We start from the raw sequence: 21,146 nt of genomic DNA, 5'->3' as shown, positions 1-21,146 counted from the left end.
TTTTGTATTCAGAAAGCATTATCATTGTGTCACAGGCGAAGTGGGGGAGAGAGAGAGAGACGGAGAGAGAGAGAGAGACTAAACGGATTATCAGGCGTCAGTTCAAGGGAATGTGTCTCTTTCGCATATGCCAGCCATCATCAGAAGAAACCCAACAGTCCTCCGCAGGGACACACAGGATTAGTTGCTCAACACTGCTACTCGGACTACATCACTGTGTCCAACCGAGAGGGGTGTGCTTTTTCTACTTTTCAAAAAGGACAACTTCAGCTGTATTTTCTCATCATCTAGGCCTGGATTTCCAATCAAGCCGCCTGTCTGCTTGTTGCTGCCATGAGAATGTGAAGTGACGGAGGAGCTCTTTGGTGCTGTGTTGGGAAAAGTTGCATGGAACTGAACAGTGGCTTTTTCAGCACTACGAGTAATATGTGTGCTGGTAAATTACTATGGGGCCTATGAGACTCCCTTGGTTTGGGACATGTCTAGCATTCACAGAGACTCTATTAAGAGAGATTTGAGTCTTGAGTGCAGACGCTTCTTTACCATTCTTCATCTTTTGTATCCTCTCTGGTCGCGTCACCGGTACTGCAGTACCGCAAACAATGCCCATGAGCAAAAGTATCTTGATGACATTGTCTTCTGGAGTTTTGGGGACTTCCATCAACGTGAGATTTATTCGACAATGAAGGAGCATTGGCAGCTAGTGCAATGATCTTGTGTTCCTCCAGTGACCTGCGGTGACCCCGTGTCCCATGGCAAACCTGACATAGAGGGAAAGGAATAACAGGGGGACCACAGCTAAAAGTCCAGCTGTCACCAGGATTGCGTTCCTGTGTCGTAGGATGAGACAGCATGTTCGTGTTGCGGCGGGCCAGTGGACATAAACTCTAGGTCCTCCTGGAGTTGGCCTGGCACCCCGCGAGGATTCCAAAAGGCAGGGGGGGTGGGGGCAGGGAGGGATTAAATGGTGTTGATAACAGAGGAATCAGGTGAAGGTTCAAAGGTGAAAGAGAATGGAGTGGCCGGAGGAGTGGGAGTGGGCAAGGGTGAGACTAGAACCAAGGCAGTGGCCGCAGACATCCCCATCATGTCCATCACCAGGGTCGAAGAGGATGAGTGCGAGGGGTCGGGAGGGGATGACAATGAAATGTTGGAGGCGGATTACATGGATAACTATTGGGAGGACGAGGACGATATCTACCAGGAGGACTTTGAGGAGTTGGACTTTGAGACGGATCGCTTGGACATGCGGAGCGTGGCCTCGGACGATTCCTTCTACCCGCCAGACAATACCATCCCAGATCGGACGCACATGTTCCGCTCGCCGAGCCCCGAGAGCCCTGAGCCCATCTCCTTCTTCAAGGCCTGCTGCAACAACAACCCCATCATCGTCAAGATCATGATCAGACAAGGAGTGACGGAAGAGGAAGTGAAGGAGACAGATAAGAACAGAAGAGTGGGTGTTTAGGTTCAACCCTTTTTTACTGAAATATATCTTTTACTATAATAATAATGCGGCCCGGTTCTGGTCTGCAGCACACAATTGCTGGAGTGACATCACTGATTACATCATAATTGCTTAAGCGACATCACTGGTGACATCACACGAAGCACACGGATTTCTAGTTCATGTTTAATGTAAACTACACATCAGGCACGTCCGGGGTTTTTTGACTGCCAACGTGAAACTGGCATAAGTCTACAGTGGAGAAAAGTGATAAAAAAATGTCGAGGGTGCAATCAGGTTTTCAAGGTTCTCTCAGTTAATATGTGAGGTCGGTCAATTCAGGCCCTAGCCAATCAACCGCTCTACATGTGGCTAGTAGTAACCAATCCGACACGTGACACCAGTTGCTCTAACTTTCCTATTGGAAACTAGAATCTTCATCCGTTCCCCCTCAAAAACATCTGTTTGTGCTGCCACCATCGACAGTAAATAATATGGACGAAGCCTACCATTGGTGCAGGATCTGGGGCAGGTCTTACAGGAAGTCTTCTCCTTTGAGAGAGAGCCTGGTGACGTGAGGTGTTCCTGAAGTGTAGTTGTTTACATTATGTGAATAGCACTATGACGACCAGGTGTGGGCGGGGGCAGATCAGCAGCGGTGGAAACAAAACATCCATCGGGTCGAAACAAATAGAGCCGAGTGGTGACGGGCTGTGCAGGGCTGTAAAATGTGGTGGAAATGAGCCAAAAGAGACAGTGCCAGCGGGTAGAGACTGCCAAGAGGGATCCCATGGGGTTAACTTGTGGAGAGGCATTTATATTTATCGGAATTCACAGACTATCTTACGTCATGATTGTGAGTTCATTCAGTAAACAAATTCCGTTAATATAAGCCAATTTAGCATTCCTCAGTAAATGTGTTTTTGGCCTAAAAATCAGATTATTTTCATTTGATAAAGTACAACTAAAATGTGTCTGGAATTTAGTGCTTTACAGTAAGCTTTATATCTGTTTTCTTTGATATGTTTCTGAGAAAACTATTCCATAGGACCCAGCAAATCTTCGACTAGAATGGTACAACAGTGAAGCATATTAAACATTTAACTTAACACCAAGGAGTCAGAGGACTTCACTCTCTGCAAGGCAAATCCTGCAGGAGTGTTCAGAGCAATTGCTTAAGCCTCTAGTGACAGATGGGGGGTGTAAATTGTACAGACAGTCTCAAGAAGCAACTTGGCTGTAGGGCTCAGCTGTTAAAGGGCTCGCCAAGGCATCTACCTCAGCACACTGGGTAAGGAATATGCTTGAAGAGTTCCTGGAGAATTATGGTAGCAATGTCCTCATGCTTAAGATTGCTGCTATATATGCTGATGCTTGATTGTGCTGTCATGGAAATGGGTGTGGTTTTGTGTGTGGTGTGTGTGTGTGTGTGTGTGTGTGTGTGTGTGTGTGTGTGTGTGTGTGTGTGTGTGTGTGTCCAGGCCATGGGGTGTCCAAGGTGGGGCACAGACTCAATCAAGGGTGGCACTGAGTGCGTCATTTAGGAAGGATGTACAGTAGATAGGTCCCAGGTCAGAATTTTCGATTCCGAGTGAGAATTCAGATTTTAAACGCAGAATTCTGACTTTATTCTCAGAAACCTGAGTGAGATTAATCTCAGAATTTAAATACATTTTTCACATGTGGCCCTTCAAGCGTAGTTTTGGAAAAATAAATTAACTGGCTTGATGGTCCCGCCTCTAACACGGCCATCAGCCAGTCATAACTCAGGATTTGGGGCTGGCACCTGGGGTGGCCAATCAAACCACCTATAGAAACTTCATGCATATCCTTTTCTCCTTTGGTAAGCAGCTAAGATGCATGCCATATAATTTTGATGATGTTGTCATAAAGCATGGTTTCATGGCACTGAAACTGAAATGCTATTGAAACCAAACAAATTAAAATTAATTGTAAAATAAAAAATGCACAGGTTACTATGGGAACACATCCTTTGTAAAGGTAAGGAACAGAAAACCTGTTTGCAGAACTATGAAAATAACATTTATGGCAAAATAAAAATGTATTTACTGTAGATTTGGAGTTATACTGTAGGTTCTGCTCTTAAAATGCAACACATCACTGCTACTGAATTGCATCAGTAGTGTTTCACAAGACAACGACCGACAATTTTGGTTGCAAACATAAGTTTTGCTCTCGCTTCAAAAATTCTTACTGCAACACTTGTCGATGCAATTTCAAATGTAATTAACACCAGCTCACCATAACTGGCTACGAGCTGCCTCTGGCCACCATCAGGCCATGCAGGTCTCATCTTTGTCATTGTCTCATGACCTATGATGATGCCGCTCAAAGGTTTGATAGGTCAATCAGCTCTAACGCTGTGCTTGGTGAGGTGCTTGGGCCCTGAAAGATTCAGGAAGCAGGAGCTATCTGAAGGTCATTACTAGACTAAAGGCAAGATAGTGGGGAAGGCATACTTGTTACTCATCTTCCTTCATTCAGGAAGACTAACACTGCACTGTGTATGAACTAATGTATAACTAAATGCCTCTAAACTGGTGACACCTAGAACCTTTGGTCGCAAAAGGTCTTGATGGTATTATGGGCACAGAGCAATCAGTTTTAATATAGCAGGTCAAACATTGAGGGCCAAATTAAAATGTAAAAAATAAAATGTAGCCTCGAGCAGACCATCTAAGTGTTTCTTATGAGTCCGAGCATGTCAATGTTCCTCTCAAACACATCTACCGTAAATTTCGGACTATAAGCCGCACCGGAGTATAAGCCGCACCTGCAAAGTTGACTGTTTTTTACATATATAAGCCGCACCGGACTATAAGCCGCGGGTGTTTTAATGGTATTTTTTTTTTATTTTTTTTATTGTGTTTTAATGTTTAATTACCATATGTAAGGGTTCATGCACAGAGGGGATTGTCGGGAAAGAGATGGCTGTTTGAGGAAGCTCCCATTTATTAACATTTCAACAAAACAACATAACACAACACCACCTGTGTTTCTTTTTTACAGTGCACACAGTGTCATACAGTGTCATACAGTGTGGTGAAAAGAGGGCAAGAGAGGAAATTAAAACAGAAGTGGATTTATAGTTAGAAAGAGTGCTAAAGAAGAGAGAATTCCGTTTTTTTTTTTTTTTTCTGAAAAAATCCATAGATAAGCCGCACCGTTATATAAGCCGCAGGGGCCAAAAAAGGCCAAAAAACGGGAAAAAAGCCGCGGCTTATAGTCCGGAATTTACGGTAGTTGTCACATATTTGAACATGATTGCAGTTGAGTAACAAACATCAAAAACAGTCTGTATTTTCTGTTTGTGGTTTAGGTAGTACCAATATCCTCAGGCTGGTGCAGCAGTGGAATCTAATATAAGTTATTTATACATTATTCCTTGAGCCATAAACAGACTGAGCACTCATTCATCAGGAATGCAATTTACTCCAACAGATTGATGCTAGCTGTTCATTCTTTCCATTTACATGAGGTTCCTTGACTGTATTTTCTACTTTCCAACATAATGCTGATTGGGCATATGACTATGAATTTTCTATGTTTGAAATATGAAGTATGAATCTGAGGTTAAATCTCACTCTTTACTGATCTCATGTCTGCCGTCACATGATCTTTTATACATCAAATTATGAAGGGAGATGCATGGATGGACTGCTTAGTGGAATCTCAATGTCAATTATCAATTACCGGTATTGTTATTCCTCCTTGTCCACCTACAGTATAATCTAGGTTGTTCTGACCATCTAGGTCAGGGGTGTCAAACGGCCCGCCAGAGAGTCCAATCCGGCCCACAAGGATGACTTTGCAAAGTGTGAAAATTGCACTGAGAAGTCCTTCAAACCACTTTGGTGGTCAATAGCAAGTAGCCTATTCATGTTTCTGTATCCACCACTAAACGGTCAACTATTTTCAGTAACCTTGACTATAAGGAATTGCACAGTTGCCGTCAATTGGAATGCATAGTTACAGACAGCAGATTTGATATTTGTTTGATAGGCCTATGTGAAAACGTGTTCTTAAAATGTACCTGCAATTCTTTACACTAAAAGAAACAGGACAATTTTGAGGCGTTATTCATTTATAGATTATTGTGCATTGATTTTCTTTGTCTGGCCCACTTGAGAACAAATTAGGTCGCATGTGGCCCGTGAACTAAAATGAGTTTGTCACCCCTGATCTAGGACCTAGATGGTCAGTTTGAGATGGGATGCAATGTAATGGTTTCCTCCTCTTTGGAGAAGTGCAAATTATAGCAAAGTAAACATTTCAATTTACCTTTGTGATCTAAAGTAGTGTAGTAGTAAAGAAGTGTAATTGTAAGTACCGGTAATAATTTACCTACTAGTACACATTATTATACATTATGTGCAATTTAGCCAGTGGTAATGGGATAGTTGAGTGCCTGGCAACTGACCGCTGGCCACCTGGAAACCAATATTAAGTATAGGTTAATAGTCTAATGTCTATTACAATCTCACCATCTGCCTGATACAGATCATGAGAAGCAGCCCTATATAGGTAGCAAAATCCTCATTTCGGAACTAAGAAACATTTTGGCAATGATAACAGCCAAACTCACAGAGAGAGAGAGAGACACTCACAACACCCTTGTCTTTGTGTTTCAGTCTGGGCTGATTGTGGCGTGCTACCATGGTTACGTGGGCGTGGTCATCGCCCTCTCTGAGTGTCCGTATATTGACGTCAACTGGCAGGACAATGAAGGCAACACTGCTCTCATAACTGCTGCACAAGCAGGTAAACCCAGGCTGCATGTTAAACATCAATACCATTAACAAATCAACTGTGATACCTTGGTATACCCCCATTTCCCCAAAACCCCAAACGCAATATCCCTTTGTGCTATAAAGCAACACAATCCCTATCAAATCCAATGGCACACAATGTAAACTGCAGTGTAGAGCAGTAGAGGCTGACAATCTTCTCACTGTCTTGTTTGTTCATGGTAATTCTATCTATGTCTCAAATGTGCTGATTATTTATTGATTTGAAAATGCTACACCTAGTACCATTACAATATTTTTGACACAGAACTGAGCTTTTTAAATGTGCATGAAAAGGGGAAACCTGATTTTTCCTTGTCTGGCAAATAAAAAACAACAACTATACAAGCAAGGCTAAAAATGTGTTTTGTGTAAATCAAGTTAGATTGATATTCAATTTGAGACGTATACAAATCCAAAAATGCCTTATGTCTGAGAGCACAACTGATCAGAACATGGCAAGTTTTGCCATGTTACATCTCAACTATTCTATAGCCCCAGTGAGAAGCTTCATTTGGCATACTTTAGTATCCCCCCTTCTGATGCATAACTTTTGTGTTTCGGGACCATGTCTCCTGGTGATTTTACACTATAAATACAACTGAATTTAATTGAATTAACTTAACACCACCTCCTAAATTGGCTCAAATGAACGCACAAAGCATATTATCAGGGCTATGGGTGCTCACGACAACAGCAATCACTTTTATTTGTGAGCATTAGAAGGTACCGTCACAACTAATTTCATAGCGATGCAGCGCCACGTTTATGGGACGTGGTGCTTGCCCCCTCATCACGATGTGCTAACGATGAGGAATGGCCCGCTGTGGTCTGTGACGAAGAGCCGCAGACTGCTCTTCATTTTCTGCTTCATTAAGGGAACTATTGATCGGCCTCTCCTGACAAAGTACTCTGCAACACCTTCACGGACAACAGGTGAAGAACTGGACTACAGCAGAGCGACACTTCTGAAACTATCGGGTCAGAACACAAAAAGGAGTTACAGGCTTGTTTTTGTTGTGACCCCACAGAACAAAAGGACTATTAGATTATGGTCCAGATTTACCTTAGTGCATGGTGCAAAATCCTTTACAATGTTCAAAGTCAACATTAAAGGATACGTTCACCCCAAAACAAGAAACTTGTGTGATATCTACTCACCCCCATGCTGATGGAAGGACAGGTAAAGTTTGTAGTCCACAAAACAGTCCTGGGGTTTCACAGGAAAACACCATTACAACATTCTCCTAAACATTTGAACTGCAGCCATAGTGGCCTCAATTGAAAGGCAGAGCTTTCGTGACTGAAGCTGAAACAGTTTGGTTTGGGATAGTTCTAAACATGATCTGTATGTTGTTTATGAAGACAGGATAGTTCTAAACATGATCTGAATGTTGTTTATGAAGACAGGATAGTTCTAAACATGATCTGAATGTTGTTTATGAAGACAGGATAGTTCTAAACATGATCTGAATGTTGTTTATGAAGACAGGATAGTCCTAAACATTAACTGTATGTTGTTTATGAAGACAGTGGAAAAGCAGAGAGGATAAGCTTTGGCAGCATTGATCTCAGGCCATTGTGGGGGGTAATAGTGCAGGGTAATAGTTTGTCTAGGTGGGGTATTCCACCTTGTTCTACCCCCATATTGTTTTTGTCTTGTCCACAGGTCATGTCATGATCTCCAACTACCTGCTCAACTACTTCCCAGTCCTGGAAATAGAGAGGAGGAACTGTCACGGTTTCACAGCCATGATGAAGGCTGCCATGCAGGGCCGGGCAGACTGTGTCAGGGCACTAATGTTGGCTGGTAAAACAGACAGTACACAACCCAACACGTGCACACACACAGAGATACACAACCCAACACGCACACACACACACACACACACACACACACACACACACACAGAGACACACAACCCAACATGTGCACACACACACACACACACACACACACACACACACACACACACACACACACACACACACACACACACACACACACACACACACACACACACACACACACACAGCTTACCACCTGCTGAAGATGACTGTTGCTTCTTTATCTGGGCAGTCAAAGTGCTTCCATTCTAGGAAATCACATTTGAGAACTTTTCCCCCAAGCACCTGTAACTGTACTAGATATTGGACATTAGGATATCTACTTTGAAATGTACTGGATATACAGTAACTAACAGCGTTGATGACAGTACAATATGCATTACAGTTAGTGACTGCAGTGCTTCAGTCAAATGCTTTCTCACCACTGCCATTTCCCCTGGCTGTGTCCAGGAGGGGATGTGGAGGCGCGGGACCACAGCCGTAAGATGACTCCCAGGCAGTGGGCTCTCTTCACGGGTCGCTATGAGACGGCCATCCTCATGGATCAACTGATGGCTCAGCCCTGCGCCGAGCAGTTCTGCGACTCCTTCCCCCGGGAGTGGCCCGTGCTGGAGGTTACTACATTCTGCCATGCTATTTCTCCCTGTGTGGAATTATTAGGAACATTCAAAAGATTGTTCTCCTTCCAAGCAAGCGATGGTCTGGCAGTCAGTTGATTGAGAGACATGAAATGAGTCTTATTGTATAAGAAGTCCACTGCAGTAATGGACTCACAAGATGTAAACAAGATGTGTTGAACTGTTTAAATCACTACATCAAATTTCTACATCAAATATCTAAGAAAACCCCCATTTTAATCCTCAGTTTCACCGCAAGAATAACTACGACAATAGTGTGATTTTGGAAAACCAATGTCTGGTTAAATGTGGTACTTGCAAACATACTTAGCAGCAAGTGCAAGTCTGTTTCTTATCATTCTTTTGTGATTGTTTTCAACTATTTTTTGTTGTTATAAATACAACCACATGAAGGGAAAAAGTGACACACTGTAGTGTAGTATGTACAGTAAATCATGGCACTTTCTCAAGCATGGGCTAGATTCCTTTGCCCTACGCTTTCTCACAATGTAACAATGTTTGACCTTCTGTTTTTGGCTCTTCTGCAGGAGCTGGTGGCCCAGGCCCAACAGCCAAAGTCCTGCTGGAAACGTCTCCTCAACCTCTTCCTCTGCTGCTGCCCCTACAACTTCTACCTCAGCAACAAGATCAACCCCGCGGACGACGGGGTCCTCGACCACATGGTCCGCATCACCACCGGCCTCTCCAGCCCACTCATCGCCACGGCCTGCCACACGGTGAGCCCCGGCAGCCCGCCGTGCATCGGCAGGCGGCGCTACGCCGTGCAGGAGATCCTGAGGTATCAGCGGCTGGCCAAGCTGAAGCGCCTCGGCCCCGACAGACTCAGCAACTACAGGAGATTCTTCCAGAACTCGCGGGTCCTCCTCATCCCCAAGAAGAGCGACCGCAGGGCCAGCCTTCAGCCACAGCTGCTGAGGGAGGTGGCGGAGGCCTCCACCGTGGCCATGAGACGAGCCAGCCTGCTGCCGCTGAACATGCTGAGGAGGAGCAGCGTGCGGCCGGGCATGGTGGTGCCCAAGGTGAGGCTCTGCAAGGCCCCGGCCACCACCTTCGTACCGGACAAGGTCAACACGAAGAGGAGCAGCAACCCCGGCCAGCTCCAGATCCCCAAGTGGGAATACAAGATGAAGAGGGAGATGAGGAGGCGGGAGGAGGAAAGGCTTAGGATGGTCCCTTTGACGAGGAGGAGGTGAGAGGACCAAAAAGGGGAGAAAGGAGGGCCGGAATAGACCCTTTTCACGGGGGCCATTTTGTGTCGAAAAGGCAGGGTAAACACAGGTGCAAGCAGAACACTAATGAGGGTTTCCAAATTCCAATCATTGAAGTTGGAAACCCTCATCGGTGTTTTGCTTGCACCTGTGTTTACCCTGCCTTTTCGACACAAAATGGCCCCCGTGAGAAGGGTCTATTGAAGACAAGAGTTTGTGACAGCTTGACATGGTCAAGTGGAGAGTCGTGGCTAGCTGCTACAGAAGATTGCCACGGGAAGGGATCGCAAGCCGAGAAGCCATTTCCACTGCAGAGAAACACTCTGTACAGCAGCTATTTGATGGGAAGGAAGAGCTTATGAACTGTGAGTGTGCTCACACAGGCTGGGGAAAAGGCTCTGTGGAGAATTTGAAGGCCATGCCACAAATAAACAGCCTAGTTCTAAACGGTGACCTGTTTGACTCCCAATCGTGTGCGCACACATCTATCTAGTGCATCCAACCAGGCACCATTAAGGTTGAATATTTAATGCTGGACAACTTACCACCACACGCCACACGTGTTTTGGGCTATGCATGCCATGCAGTTAAAAAGATTACTTATTGCCTCTTTAATAATCTATTGTGTAAAAATGCAAATGTGATCTGATCAGGACCTGCCAGCAAAAAAGCTAATTAGAACCTACAGCGCTTAACGAAGTGTGGAGATAGTCTGGCCAAGCAAGACTAATTAGAACCTGGCAACAAGCCTATGCCAAAGGCTGTGGAACACTTTCAGAAATGAGGGACAGATAGGAAGAATAGCTGTTTGTCTCAGGCCACAGCAACTGGACTAAACTGTATCAGACTAAAGTGAACTACTGGATTATTCTTACTGTTTAGGAGACGGTTGAAGCCGGCCTCCAGTGACCTCGGTACATTTGTGTAAATATAGTTAAATTAATATAACACCAACTCACTTCTACCACAAGTGTTCATTGCCTGATTCCCCTGCTGAACAGCCACATTTGTCTTTGACTGGAATGGAAGCTGGTGGAGATGATCATTCATTACGTTTTAAGGTACAGCTACACAAGTTTTGAATAACGCAACATATCACTGGAATGGGTTTTTAATTAGCCATGGCTGGGTTCAATGCACAAGTCAATTAACCGTCCAAATAGTCAGTGACTAGAAGTCACGACTGGTGAGCACTCTCAAAAGTTTCAAAAAGTTACGGTGCACGGCTCAAAAAATAATAAGAGAGGGGCAAAAAACCAGCACTCAAAATAATTCCTTTTGGTTGTTTTATTTACCTTCAAGCAAGATGACAATGTACGTTTCGGCGTGGAGCCTTCCTCAGCATTGTGCTGACAGAAGACGGACATGACGTATAAATAGTGTCAAACCGGAAATACAATCAATTACATTATCAAGTACTAGGAAATATCTCACAACATAAAATAACAATGAATATAATATCAAAAACATCAGAGAATATCAAAAAAGAGATAAAGGTACAATTTTAAACAGTATACTTGTATATAAGTCTGTATATATTACACAGCAGGAATGCAATAATGTTTTGCAGACGAGAAGAATGAGGCTGGATGGCCACACTTGTGTTAAATAAGCACAGATGAAAAGTCAACATATTAGAATAACAAAAATCAGTAAGAAAATATTTAAAATAGAATTAGAAAAATACATAATAAAATGCATATAAGTGAATGCATCGGATAGAGATACTGCAGGTCCACACATGACGCTCCCACACTGCCTTACAGTGCAAGAGCATCATGCGTGAACCCACAGCACATCCACCCGACGCACCCCTTAAAGAAAACAACCAAGCAAAAGTTCTTCATTCAAGCCCTTGGGGTGTTCTGTCTGTAAGGTATGTATCCAAAATGCCTCTCTTTGTAACAAGGCCTTGTCTCTGTCACCCCCCCTCTTCAGTGGACTGACCTGTTCTATACCCTGGAACCTGAGGGAACACACGTCGTGACCAAACTCATTAAAATGCCTGGCGACAGAGGATTTTATATCTCTGTTTCTAATGCTACTCTTGTGTTCTGAAATGCGAGTTTTCAACTCTCTGATAGTTTTTCCAATGTATACTAGCCCACATGGACACTTCAATAGATACACAACAAATTTAGTTTTACACGAGATCCTACTCTTAATTGAGTACTTTCTTCCAGAGTGAGGATGGAAGAATGTCTCTCCTCTGATCATAGCATTGCATTGAATACAGTTAAAGCAAGGAAAATTACCATTCTGTACATCAGACAAAAAATGGGAGGGGCCAGGGGGGCGTGTGTAACAGTCAGCTCTAATCCTCTGTCGCCAGGCATTTTAATGAGTTTGGTCACGACGTGTGTTCCCTCAGGTTCCAGGGTATAGAACAGGTCAGTCCACTGAAGAGGGGGGGTGACAGAGACAAGGCCTTGTTACAAAGAGAGGCATTTTGGATACATACCTTACAGACAGAACACCCCAAGGGCTTGAATGAAGAACTTTTGCTTGGTTGTTTTCTTTAAGGGGTGCGTCGGGTGGATGTGCTGTGGGTTCACGCATGATGCTCTTGCACTGTAAGGCAGTGTGGGAGCGTCATGTGTGGACCTGCAGTATCTCTATCCGATGCATTCACTTATATGCATTTTATTATGTATTTTTCTAATTCTATTTTAAATATTTTCTTACTGATTTTTGTTATTCTAATATGTTGACTTTTCATCTGTGCTTATTTAACACAAGTGTGGCCATCCAGCCTCATTCTTCTCGTCTGCAAAACATTATTGCATTCCTGCTGTGTAATATATACAGACTTATATACAAGTATACTGTTTAAAATTGTACCTTTATCTCTTTTTTGATATTCTCTGATGTTTTTGATATTATATTCATTGTTATTTTATGTTGTGAGATATTTCCTAGTACTTGATAATGTAATTGATTGTATTTCCGGTTTGACACTATTTATACGTCATGTCCGTCTTCTGTCAGCACAATGCTGAGGAAGGCTCCACGCCGAAACGTACATTGTCATCTTGCTTGAAGGTAAATAAAACAACCAAAAGGAATTATTTTGAGTGCTGGTTTTTTGCCCCTCTCAAGTCAATTAACCACAATTCATGTTCATTCATGTTAGAATAAAAACATGTTGAATAGAAACAAATCTACATCCTAAATTGACTGAATTGAGGGCCTGGCAATTATGGAGAATGGCACACCGTCACTGGCTTTTGAGTGACTAATTTCATACTTGAATGTTATTTTTTCTCTCCACATTGTAATTTCTTGCATTTGATAGCCATCTAAAAAAGCATTTTGATTTAGGGTTATTGAGAGAGAGAAGCTCGATTACATTGGTTGTTTTCTTAAAAGATCATTAAGGGCCGATATCTCCGATTTGAGAAGGGTATTTTGCATTAAAGTTGTGATGCAGCCTGTCTGTCCCTATGTCCCTCTCTCTCTATAGATACACAAAGATCATTGATTTATTGGGTTGCTTGCAGCAACGTTGCTTGTGATGCTCCATGACTGCACAAGTGAGGATTATGTGCTTCGGTTGTGAATTTATAAGAGGGAATAAATGGTTTACTGTTTTCTCCTAGTTGACCACACCTGTTACGTATTTAAAAACTATGAGTGACACAAACATGCAATTTTCTTTTGACCTTAACAGTCAGACTATAACAGTTAGTCATAGTATTTTTGACAAGTCTGTGAGCGCCATGACCTTGTAAGATCTTGCAACATACAGGGTAGAATCACTACACTCCAGGTCAGATCTCTGCCTGACCTAAACTTTGATTATGGTCAATTATAGCTGTTATTAAAAATCTGTCTCCAGACCCACTAGTACGATTAAAATGAGCCCCCAAGCTAACACTGTTCTGGAGAAATAGCTGCCCAAGCCTGGCTGAGGGAAATGCCATAATGCGACTAGCCTAGAGCATAAAAACACAATGGTAACATTTCTTTGTTCAGCTTACAGCATTGACAGTCTGCAGCATGTTTTTTGAAACTGTATAAAAAAAGTCTGGAAATGTGTGACATACCGGAGATGAAGGGAGATTGTTAGGCTACCAGTCATTCCTGGTAATGCAAATTATTGTATATGCAGGCACCAACTGATGAAGTTCTCAAAGGTGAAATCTCTTTGCCTGTGGTGCTGACTCTCTGCAGTGTGAAATGCACATGGCATGGCACAAGCATCGGCCTCAGAGACTAAAATGGCCGCCACTCTGACCTGTGCTGGGGTTTCCCTAATGGCCACTAGAGGGCAGTCACGACCATTCAAAGAAAAGTCATAAGCCTACATTTGAATGTGTACACTCCACAAATCTCCCACAAGCATGCCCCTGGACACACGTCCACACAATAATGCACAACACACACACACACACACACACACACACACACACACACACACACACACACACACACACACACACACACACACACACACACACACACACACACACACACACACACACACACGCAGGGCCCAATGACAGATCTCATGAGTAGACTATCTCATGAGTGGCCGTGCAATTAACATTTAAAATGGTACAATAGAATATTCCATCTCTGGTATTGCAAAGCACTGGAAAGCTCTGCTGTATGAGCAAATGCATTATCCAACATTTCCACCTTGAAAGGCGAGGGCCATTTTCATAGGCTGCATCGTTAATTATTTACGCTATCTTTATGAAATGTGATGAAATGTCCACTTCATGTCGAATGACTTATGCAAAGCAACCTACAGTACCATGACATCTTTGTTCAAACCCAAATTTGAAGATTTTAAAGGGATAGTTTTTTTTGCAGTACTTGCTGACAGTCACAGTTTGCACAGTTGCACAGTTTTGAGCTCAAATCTGCACTGTAGCCAGGTGCTCCAATAATAACGGGAGCAGCGTAGCCTGCTAGTGCATAATTTCATCTTAAAACAGGGTGTACATGACATATTTTCAAGTCAACTTGGCATCTCAGGGCTTGTGGAGACTTGGATTATGCCAGGTGAGCAGTATGGAACAATTTTGTGTGTGTCCACGTTTTTGCTTCACACTCAGCAGACAGCTCTACTTGCATCACGCGGCCAGTCTCAATTTCTCCAAACTGCGTGCCGGCTGCATTCTACTGCATACTCACTGTCGGCAAGTACCTCATACAACCCCATATCAAAAAATCCGAACTATCCCTTTAAATTCCGTTGATACTTCCCCCAAAAAACATCAGCTTTGGCAACAGAATAAACAACTCCCGAAACCAGAGGCTCTTCGATGGTCCGTTTATATTTTTGGAGCATTTGCAATCTGTTTGAGGCAATAGAAAGATTCACAATTTTCTTTTTAAAACACGTTTTGTCTAGCAACAAAAAGGTTACCGACGTTATATCTCCATACAGGTCTTACAGTCAGGTTTTCTGTCTACGGTTCACAAGGACATACGTTGTCAGTTTCCAGATGCTTACTAACAATTAGTGTTTCTGTTGGGGACAATTGCATTATAATTCATTTTTCAAGCATCGGAAGATGACCTCTAGGACTTCTAAACAGCAGTGGGTAGGGAGGACCAGGGTCTGTTGTCACATCTCTTATAATTTATCCTTTCTCACTTAAAGAAACTAACAAAAATAACAGAAACGAAAAACGCACCCTTTAGCTTCAGATTGACTCTAACGACAACTCATGCATACATGGGTGCAGTTTTTTTTTTGCTATTTAGCCAACTGAGACCAATTGATCATAATGGGGGGGTTATCATGCATGAGACACACTTTTTCAAACTTTTCAAACGTGTGACAGACATAATTTTCTCTGTTCTGTGATTAACTCACGGTTATTAATTGACAATTGTTGGTAATCTATACAGGGGCAAGAAACATTCTGTGCACACTAAAATACAGACATATTGGAAACTGATGTAGCACCTTTTTTCTTGTTAAGTAGTTGACTGTGACAAGTTGGATCCCTGGGCCCTGGTCTACTCTACTCCACATAGCAACAACATTACTACACAAAATCGACAAATTTAGTGTGTTGACCAGAAAATAAAATGTGAACAAAATTCGACATGTACTTCTTTCTTTTTTTTACAAGTATTTTTCCATAATGTTGCTGCTATAAGTGACATCCACATCTGCACATAAAAAGTATATATTTATATTTATATAATATATATCCGTACTCTATTAACAGTTTTGTCTACCATGAACTTAGAATTGCCACCCATCTCTGAGAAAAACAAAAGATTTTTTTTCGTACTTCAAAACATTGATTATTTTACAACACAGAAATGAACTAATTTTGTACAACTTTGGAGGAAGCGAGGCTCCGCCTGACCACAGTCCCTCCGCGTGTTTTTTTGTTTTGTTTTGTTTTATGCCCCCAAGTCCCGGTGCACTCCGACAGTTTCCATCCCATTAAAACACATTTTTAAAAAACCAAAGCATTTACAAACTGGCATCATTACAACCAATGACGTTCGGTTGAAATGGACGCTTCAACGGAACTTGGACCCCTCACTCCCCCTACCTACCTGCCCTCTTCAGCCGAGGGGAAGCAAACCCACGTTTGGCACGGTTTTTTTAACAATGAGCACAGTTCACAGTAAGGAAGGGCTCGTGGGAACACAGAGGGTTTTTTTGCGGTGTTGATGTGGAAGGATGTGACGTCGGAAAAACAACAAGCTAGCGTAAAAGAAAAACGGCACACGGCGACACGAGTGACACGTTGTAGAAAATGCTTCGCCGCTGCCAACTCTATAAAGGGCCAGTTCCCCCAAACTGCTCGAGTCTCTCTGGAGTCATTTTGGCAGGTGTATCGTCTGCTATCCTGTGCTGCGGACTAAAAAAACTTTCTCTAGGCAGTAAGAGGAGCACCGTGACCTAGCAGAATCGATGCTTTACAACTGCAATCAATGCCCGCTGTACAGTAGCTATGTCCACTGTTTCACATTGTTTAGCAAGGTGTTGAGATCTGTAGCTGTGATATGAGTTTTGAAGCTCGGTGAAGGTTCGACTGCAGATATTGTTCTGCGTGCGTGCGTGGGTGTGTGTGTGGGGAGGGGAAGGGGGAGGGGGGGGTTGACGGAGCAAGTCAGGCTGACCTATGGAGAAGGCCTTACACAGAAAATAGTGCAATGTACAGTACACAATGCATCTCCGTAATGTACATCAAATACTATACAACCAGAATTGAGAATAAAAAAAGTAGAAACAAAAAGAAAAGAAAAAACAAAAACAAAAAAAGGTTACAAATGACAAAGTCCAGAAGCATTCCCTTGCCCAGAGGAGGGTACATCACGCCGAAGCCATAGAGAAATTAACTTTGTGTGACAGACATCTACGTCCTAGAGCTCTGCTTCTTGTGCTTCACGTTACTAAAATCCACGTCACTATGCCACATATTTACAACCGTCCTCCCGCACGCTCCGCTCGAGCTCCAAACCGTCCGACATCTCCATGCTTACCAATGAGTCGATCCATTGTCCTCCCTTGCAAATGTCCTTCTCTATCACAACCCGTCTTTTCCTCTCTCCCAGGCTTCCTTCAACATTCCCACTCTTCCATGTTCCATCGCGTATCCGTCACCTCTCGCGTTCTTTCTCCAGAGACCTTTTTCTAGGGGGGGTGGGGGGGGTGGCGCTGAGCAGGAGGTTTTCACCTTTCCCCCGTTGCCCCGGACGCTCTTGCACGTGCCGATCGCAAACTGAAACGCGGTCGAAGAAAAAAAAGTGTCGGTGGGGTTTTTGGTGGTGGTGTGCGTGCACATGCATGGCCGGTCCTCTGTGCTCTTTCGGCGACACTCTCCCTCCTCCCTCAGACGTCTCTGGGAGGAGCGTGCATACTCTTTCGCTCCCTGCTCCGCTCTCCCCTCCTCTCCCCCTGCTACCTACGATGCTACTCAGGAGTTTTGGGAGGGTGGAGGGGAGGGAAAGTAGTGTCCTTTCATCATCTTTTCTCTACTTTTACACCTCCTTCATTTCCTCTTCTCCTTCCCACACTCTTTGCCCATCCTCTCCATCTCCTCCTCCTCCTCCTCCTCCTCCCCCCACCCTCGTCTCCTCTCACACCCAGGAGTCCGGGGAGGCTGGGTAGTGACTGGTCTCGTAGTTGAGCTCGCTGTAGGGCCGCGACGCCGAGTAGAAGTCGACGTAGTTGCCGGTGGACTTGAGGCCTTGCAGGTGCATGTTCAGGTCGGCCTGCGGGGGGCGCCCTCCCGCGTGGACCTGGTCCTCGTAGAAGGCCTGGTCCTCATAGGTGACGCCGCCGGGGGGAGGAGGATTCTGGAAGGGCGGGTAGGGCTCCGAAGGCATGCCTTGAGAAGAGACCTGTTAAAAAACACAACAACAACAACAACAACAACACTATGAGAGTGTGAAGGCTTTGCAGATGCATCATAAGTCTCCTACAATCTGGCAACATCGTGGAGGTCCATTAGAGCAGTGGCTGTAAAATCGTCTAAATAAAGAAGAACCAATAGGCTAGTAAACAGGACATAGGCTACACTTTCACTGATTTGAACTGCACTACTTTACTTTTTAAGTCTTTTATCTTTTCCATCTCTTGACTGTAGGCTACAGCACTTTTGCACTTTGTAGTTGTAACTCTTTCACCTTTCGGCTACTTTAGCCTCCTGTATTTCTATTACTAAATAAAGCACTTTGAATTGCTGCAGTGTATGAAATGTGCTATACAAATAAAGCTGCATTGCTATCTAAAAAGTCATAATAGTTGTGGTAGTTGTGGTTTGGCTGCATTGACTATTAGTTCAGTGTTTGGCTGTAGGTCAATTCCATAATGTTAGTCAGTATAAGTGAATAGTCTGGGGCTACACTCTTTGACATAGTAAACTGATTTGTCTTTTGTCTTTGTCTGTTTTGTCTGGAATCCAAAGGACAAGAACAGGTGGTTTTTGGCATTGTTAGCTAGCTAACTAGCCAGCAGGCTAATTTAGTAAAGCAGCTGATTATGTATTATGTTAAAATATTACTAGCCAATAGAGAGCCAAAGTCACACCCCCTTCCGGGTTAGGCATATGAACCAAGGGATTTCATCCACCATTCTTTTTTCCATAGACATTTCATAGAATGCGTATAAAAATTGTTTTACTTGGTTAAACCAACCTATTCAGTTATATTTAGAATCAGGAGAGACCATATAAGATTTCAATCGGACCAACAACAAAGAAGTGGATTAAAAAAATTCAACGTTTTGTTTTTAAGTTTTGGTCAGAGTGGAATGTTTTTGTTTTTTGTTTGACCTTTATTTATTCAGGGGAGTCTCACTGAGAGCAATGCTCTCTTTTTCAGGAGCGCCCTGTTCACACTCACACACATTCATACCTGGACCAGTACAACCACTGCTCAAGGGCACCTCAGTGGTGGTAATGAGGGAGGGGCAAGCATTGCCTTTTCATTTTCCCCTTCCAGATTTATCCTGCTGGCCCCCGGGGATTGAACCGACGACCTTCTGCTCACAAGCTCGCTTCTCTAACCGTTGAGCCACCACTGCCCATGTTATACATGCATGTCTCCCCTGATTCTAAATATAGCTACAGGTGAGAAGAGTCATATCTAAATATAGCTATAGGTGAGATGAGTCATCGTGAGGAAAGAAGACTTTGTGACACAGGATAGAGACACTGCATGAAATAGGTTATGCCCACCACGGGGGAAAGCCCCCCCATTCACTTCCATACACCAGCATCATTTTCCTTGAATTAAACATAGCTAAAAGCTGTTGTGTTGTGGGCTGCGCAGACAACAAATGTAAAAAATCACCAATAAAGTTTTTTTGTACTCCCGAGCAAAACAAGGAAGCCATTGAGAATTGGCGAGAAGAAAAATGTGGATCTAGCTGTCAAGGAAGTACTGTAAGTTGGAGTGTTCATCTTCCGTATATATGATCCTTGTGTGCAACACGCGACCATGCACGCGACATAGGAGAACGCCAGGATTGGAGGGGGCGTTTTTGTTTTCTCCCGTTTTGGGCGTGGTTTCTGAATGATGACGCCTCTATGTGGAAAACACCCAGACACACAGTTGAGAGTAAATGAGAATAGACATCAATGAGCTAATGACTTTAGAGAAGCCAGTAAGCAGGAGAGAGGAGGACTCTTCTTCTTCTTGTTGTTAGCGGGGCGGCAGAGGAGAAGCCAGTAAGCAGGAGAGAGGAGCACTCTTCTTCTTCTTGTTGTTAGCGGGGCAGCAGAGGAGACTTAATGACTTTAGAGAAGCCAGTAAGCAGGAGAGAGGAGGACTCTTCTTCTTCTTGTTGTTAGCGGGGCGGCAGAGGAGACTTAATGACTTTAGAGAAGCCAGTAAGCAGGAGAGAGGAGGACTCTTCTTCTTCTTGTTGTTAGCGGGGCGGCAGAGGAGAAGCCAGTAAGCAGGAGAGAGGAGCACTCTTCTTCTTCTTGTTGTTAGCGGGGCGGCAGAGGAGAAGCCAGTAAGCAGGAGAGAGGAGCACTCTTCTTCTTCTTGTTGTTAGCGGGGCAGCAGAGGAGACTTAATGACTTTAGAGAAGCCAGTAAGCAGGAGAGAGGAGGACTCTTCTTCTTCTACTTGTTAGCGGGGCAGCAGAGGAGACTTAATGACTTTAGAGAAGCCAGTAAGCAGGAGAGAGGAGGACTCTTCTTCTTCTTGTTGTTAGCGGGGCGGCAGAGGAGACTTAATGACTTTAGAGAAGCCAGTAAGCAGGAGAGAGGAGGACTCTTCTTCTTCTTCTTGTTAGCGGGGCGGCAGAGGAGACTTAATGACTTTAGAGAAGCCAGTAAGCAGGAGAGAGGAGGACTCTTCTTCTTCTTGTTGTTAGCGGGGCGGCAGAGGAGACTTAATGACTTTAGAGAAGCCAGTAAGCAGGAGAGAGGAGGACTCTTCTTCTTCTTGTTGTTAGCGGGGCGGCAGAGGAGACTTAATGACTTTAGAGAAGCCAGTAAGCAGGAGAGAGGAGGACTCTTCTTCTTCTTCTTGTTAGCGGGGCGGCAGAGGAGACTTAATGACTTTAGAGAAGCCAGTAAGCAGGAGAGAGGAGGACTCTTCTTCTTCTTGTTAGTGGGGCGGCAGAGGAGACTTAATGACTTTAGAGAAGCCAGTAAGCAGGAGAGAGGAGGACTCTTCTTCTTCTTCTTGTTAGCGGGGCGGCAGAGGAGAAGCCAGTAAGCAGGAGAGAGGAGGACTCTTCTTCTTCTTCTTGTTAGCG

General features: G+C 43.9%; 2 protein-coding genes across 3 annotated transcripts in view; one reads left to right on the top strand and one right to left on the bottom strand.

Annotated features, from left to right (window-relative positions):
- Positions 1-964: 964 nt before the first annotated feature.
- On the top strand, positions 965-9,934 carry ankrd33bb (ankyrin repeat domain 33Bb; the record flags this gene model as incomplete). Its single annotated transcript, XM_083659829.1, has 5 exons — positions 965-1,456; positions 6,100-6,229; positions 7,925-8,065; positions 8,554-8,717; positions 9,269-9,934. 5 exons carry the CDS (start codon positions 965-967, stop codon positions 9,932-9,934), a joined length of 1,593 nt encoding a protein of 530 aa, XP_083515955.1.
- An 8,076-nt stretch (positions 9,935-18,010) lies between these two features.
- ctnnd2b (catenin (cadherin-associated protein), delta 2b) overlaps positions 18,011-21,146 on the bottom strand; it is a gene marked incomplete at both ends in the record, with an annotated part of 131,081 nt that continues 127,945 nt past the window's right edge. For both annotated transcript variants that reach the window (XM_083659244.1, XM_083659245.1), the window contains one exon: positions 18,011-18,274. In XM_083659244.1, the coding sequence (XP_083515370.1) occupies positions 18,011-18,274 (264 nt within the window). The remainder of the gene's footprint in view (positions 18,275-21,146) is intronic.

This window comes from Poromitra crassiceps, assembly GCF_964638095.1.
Source record: "Poromitra crassiceps genome assembly, chromosome: 23".
Classification (NCBI taxonomy): domain Eukaryota; kingdom Metazoa; phylum Chordata; class Actinopteri; order Beryciformes; family Melamphaidae; genus Poromitra; species Poromitra crassiceps.
The sequence above is the reverse complement of the archived record's forward strand: the minus strand, read 5'-3'. Positions and strand labels throughout refer to the sequence as shown.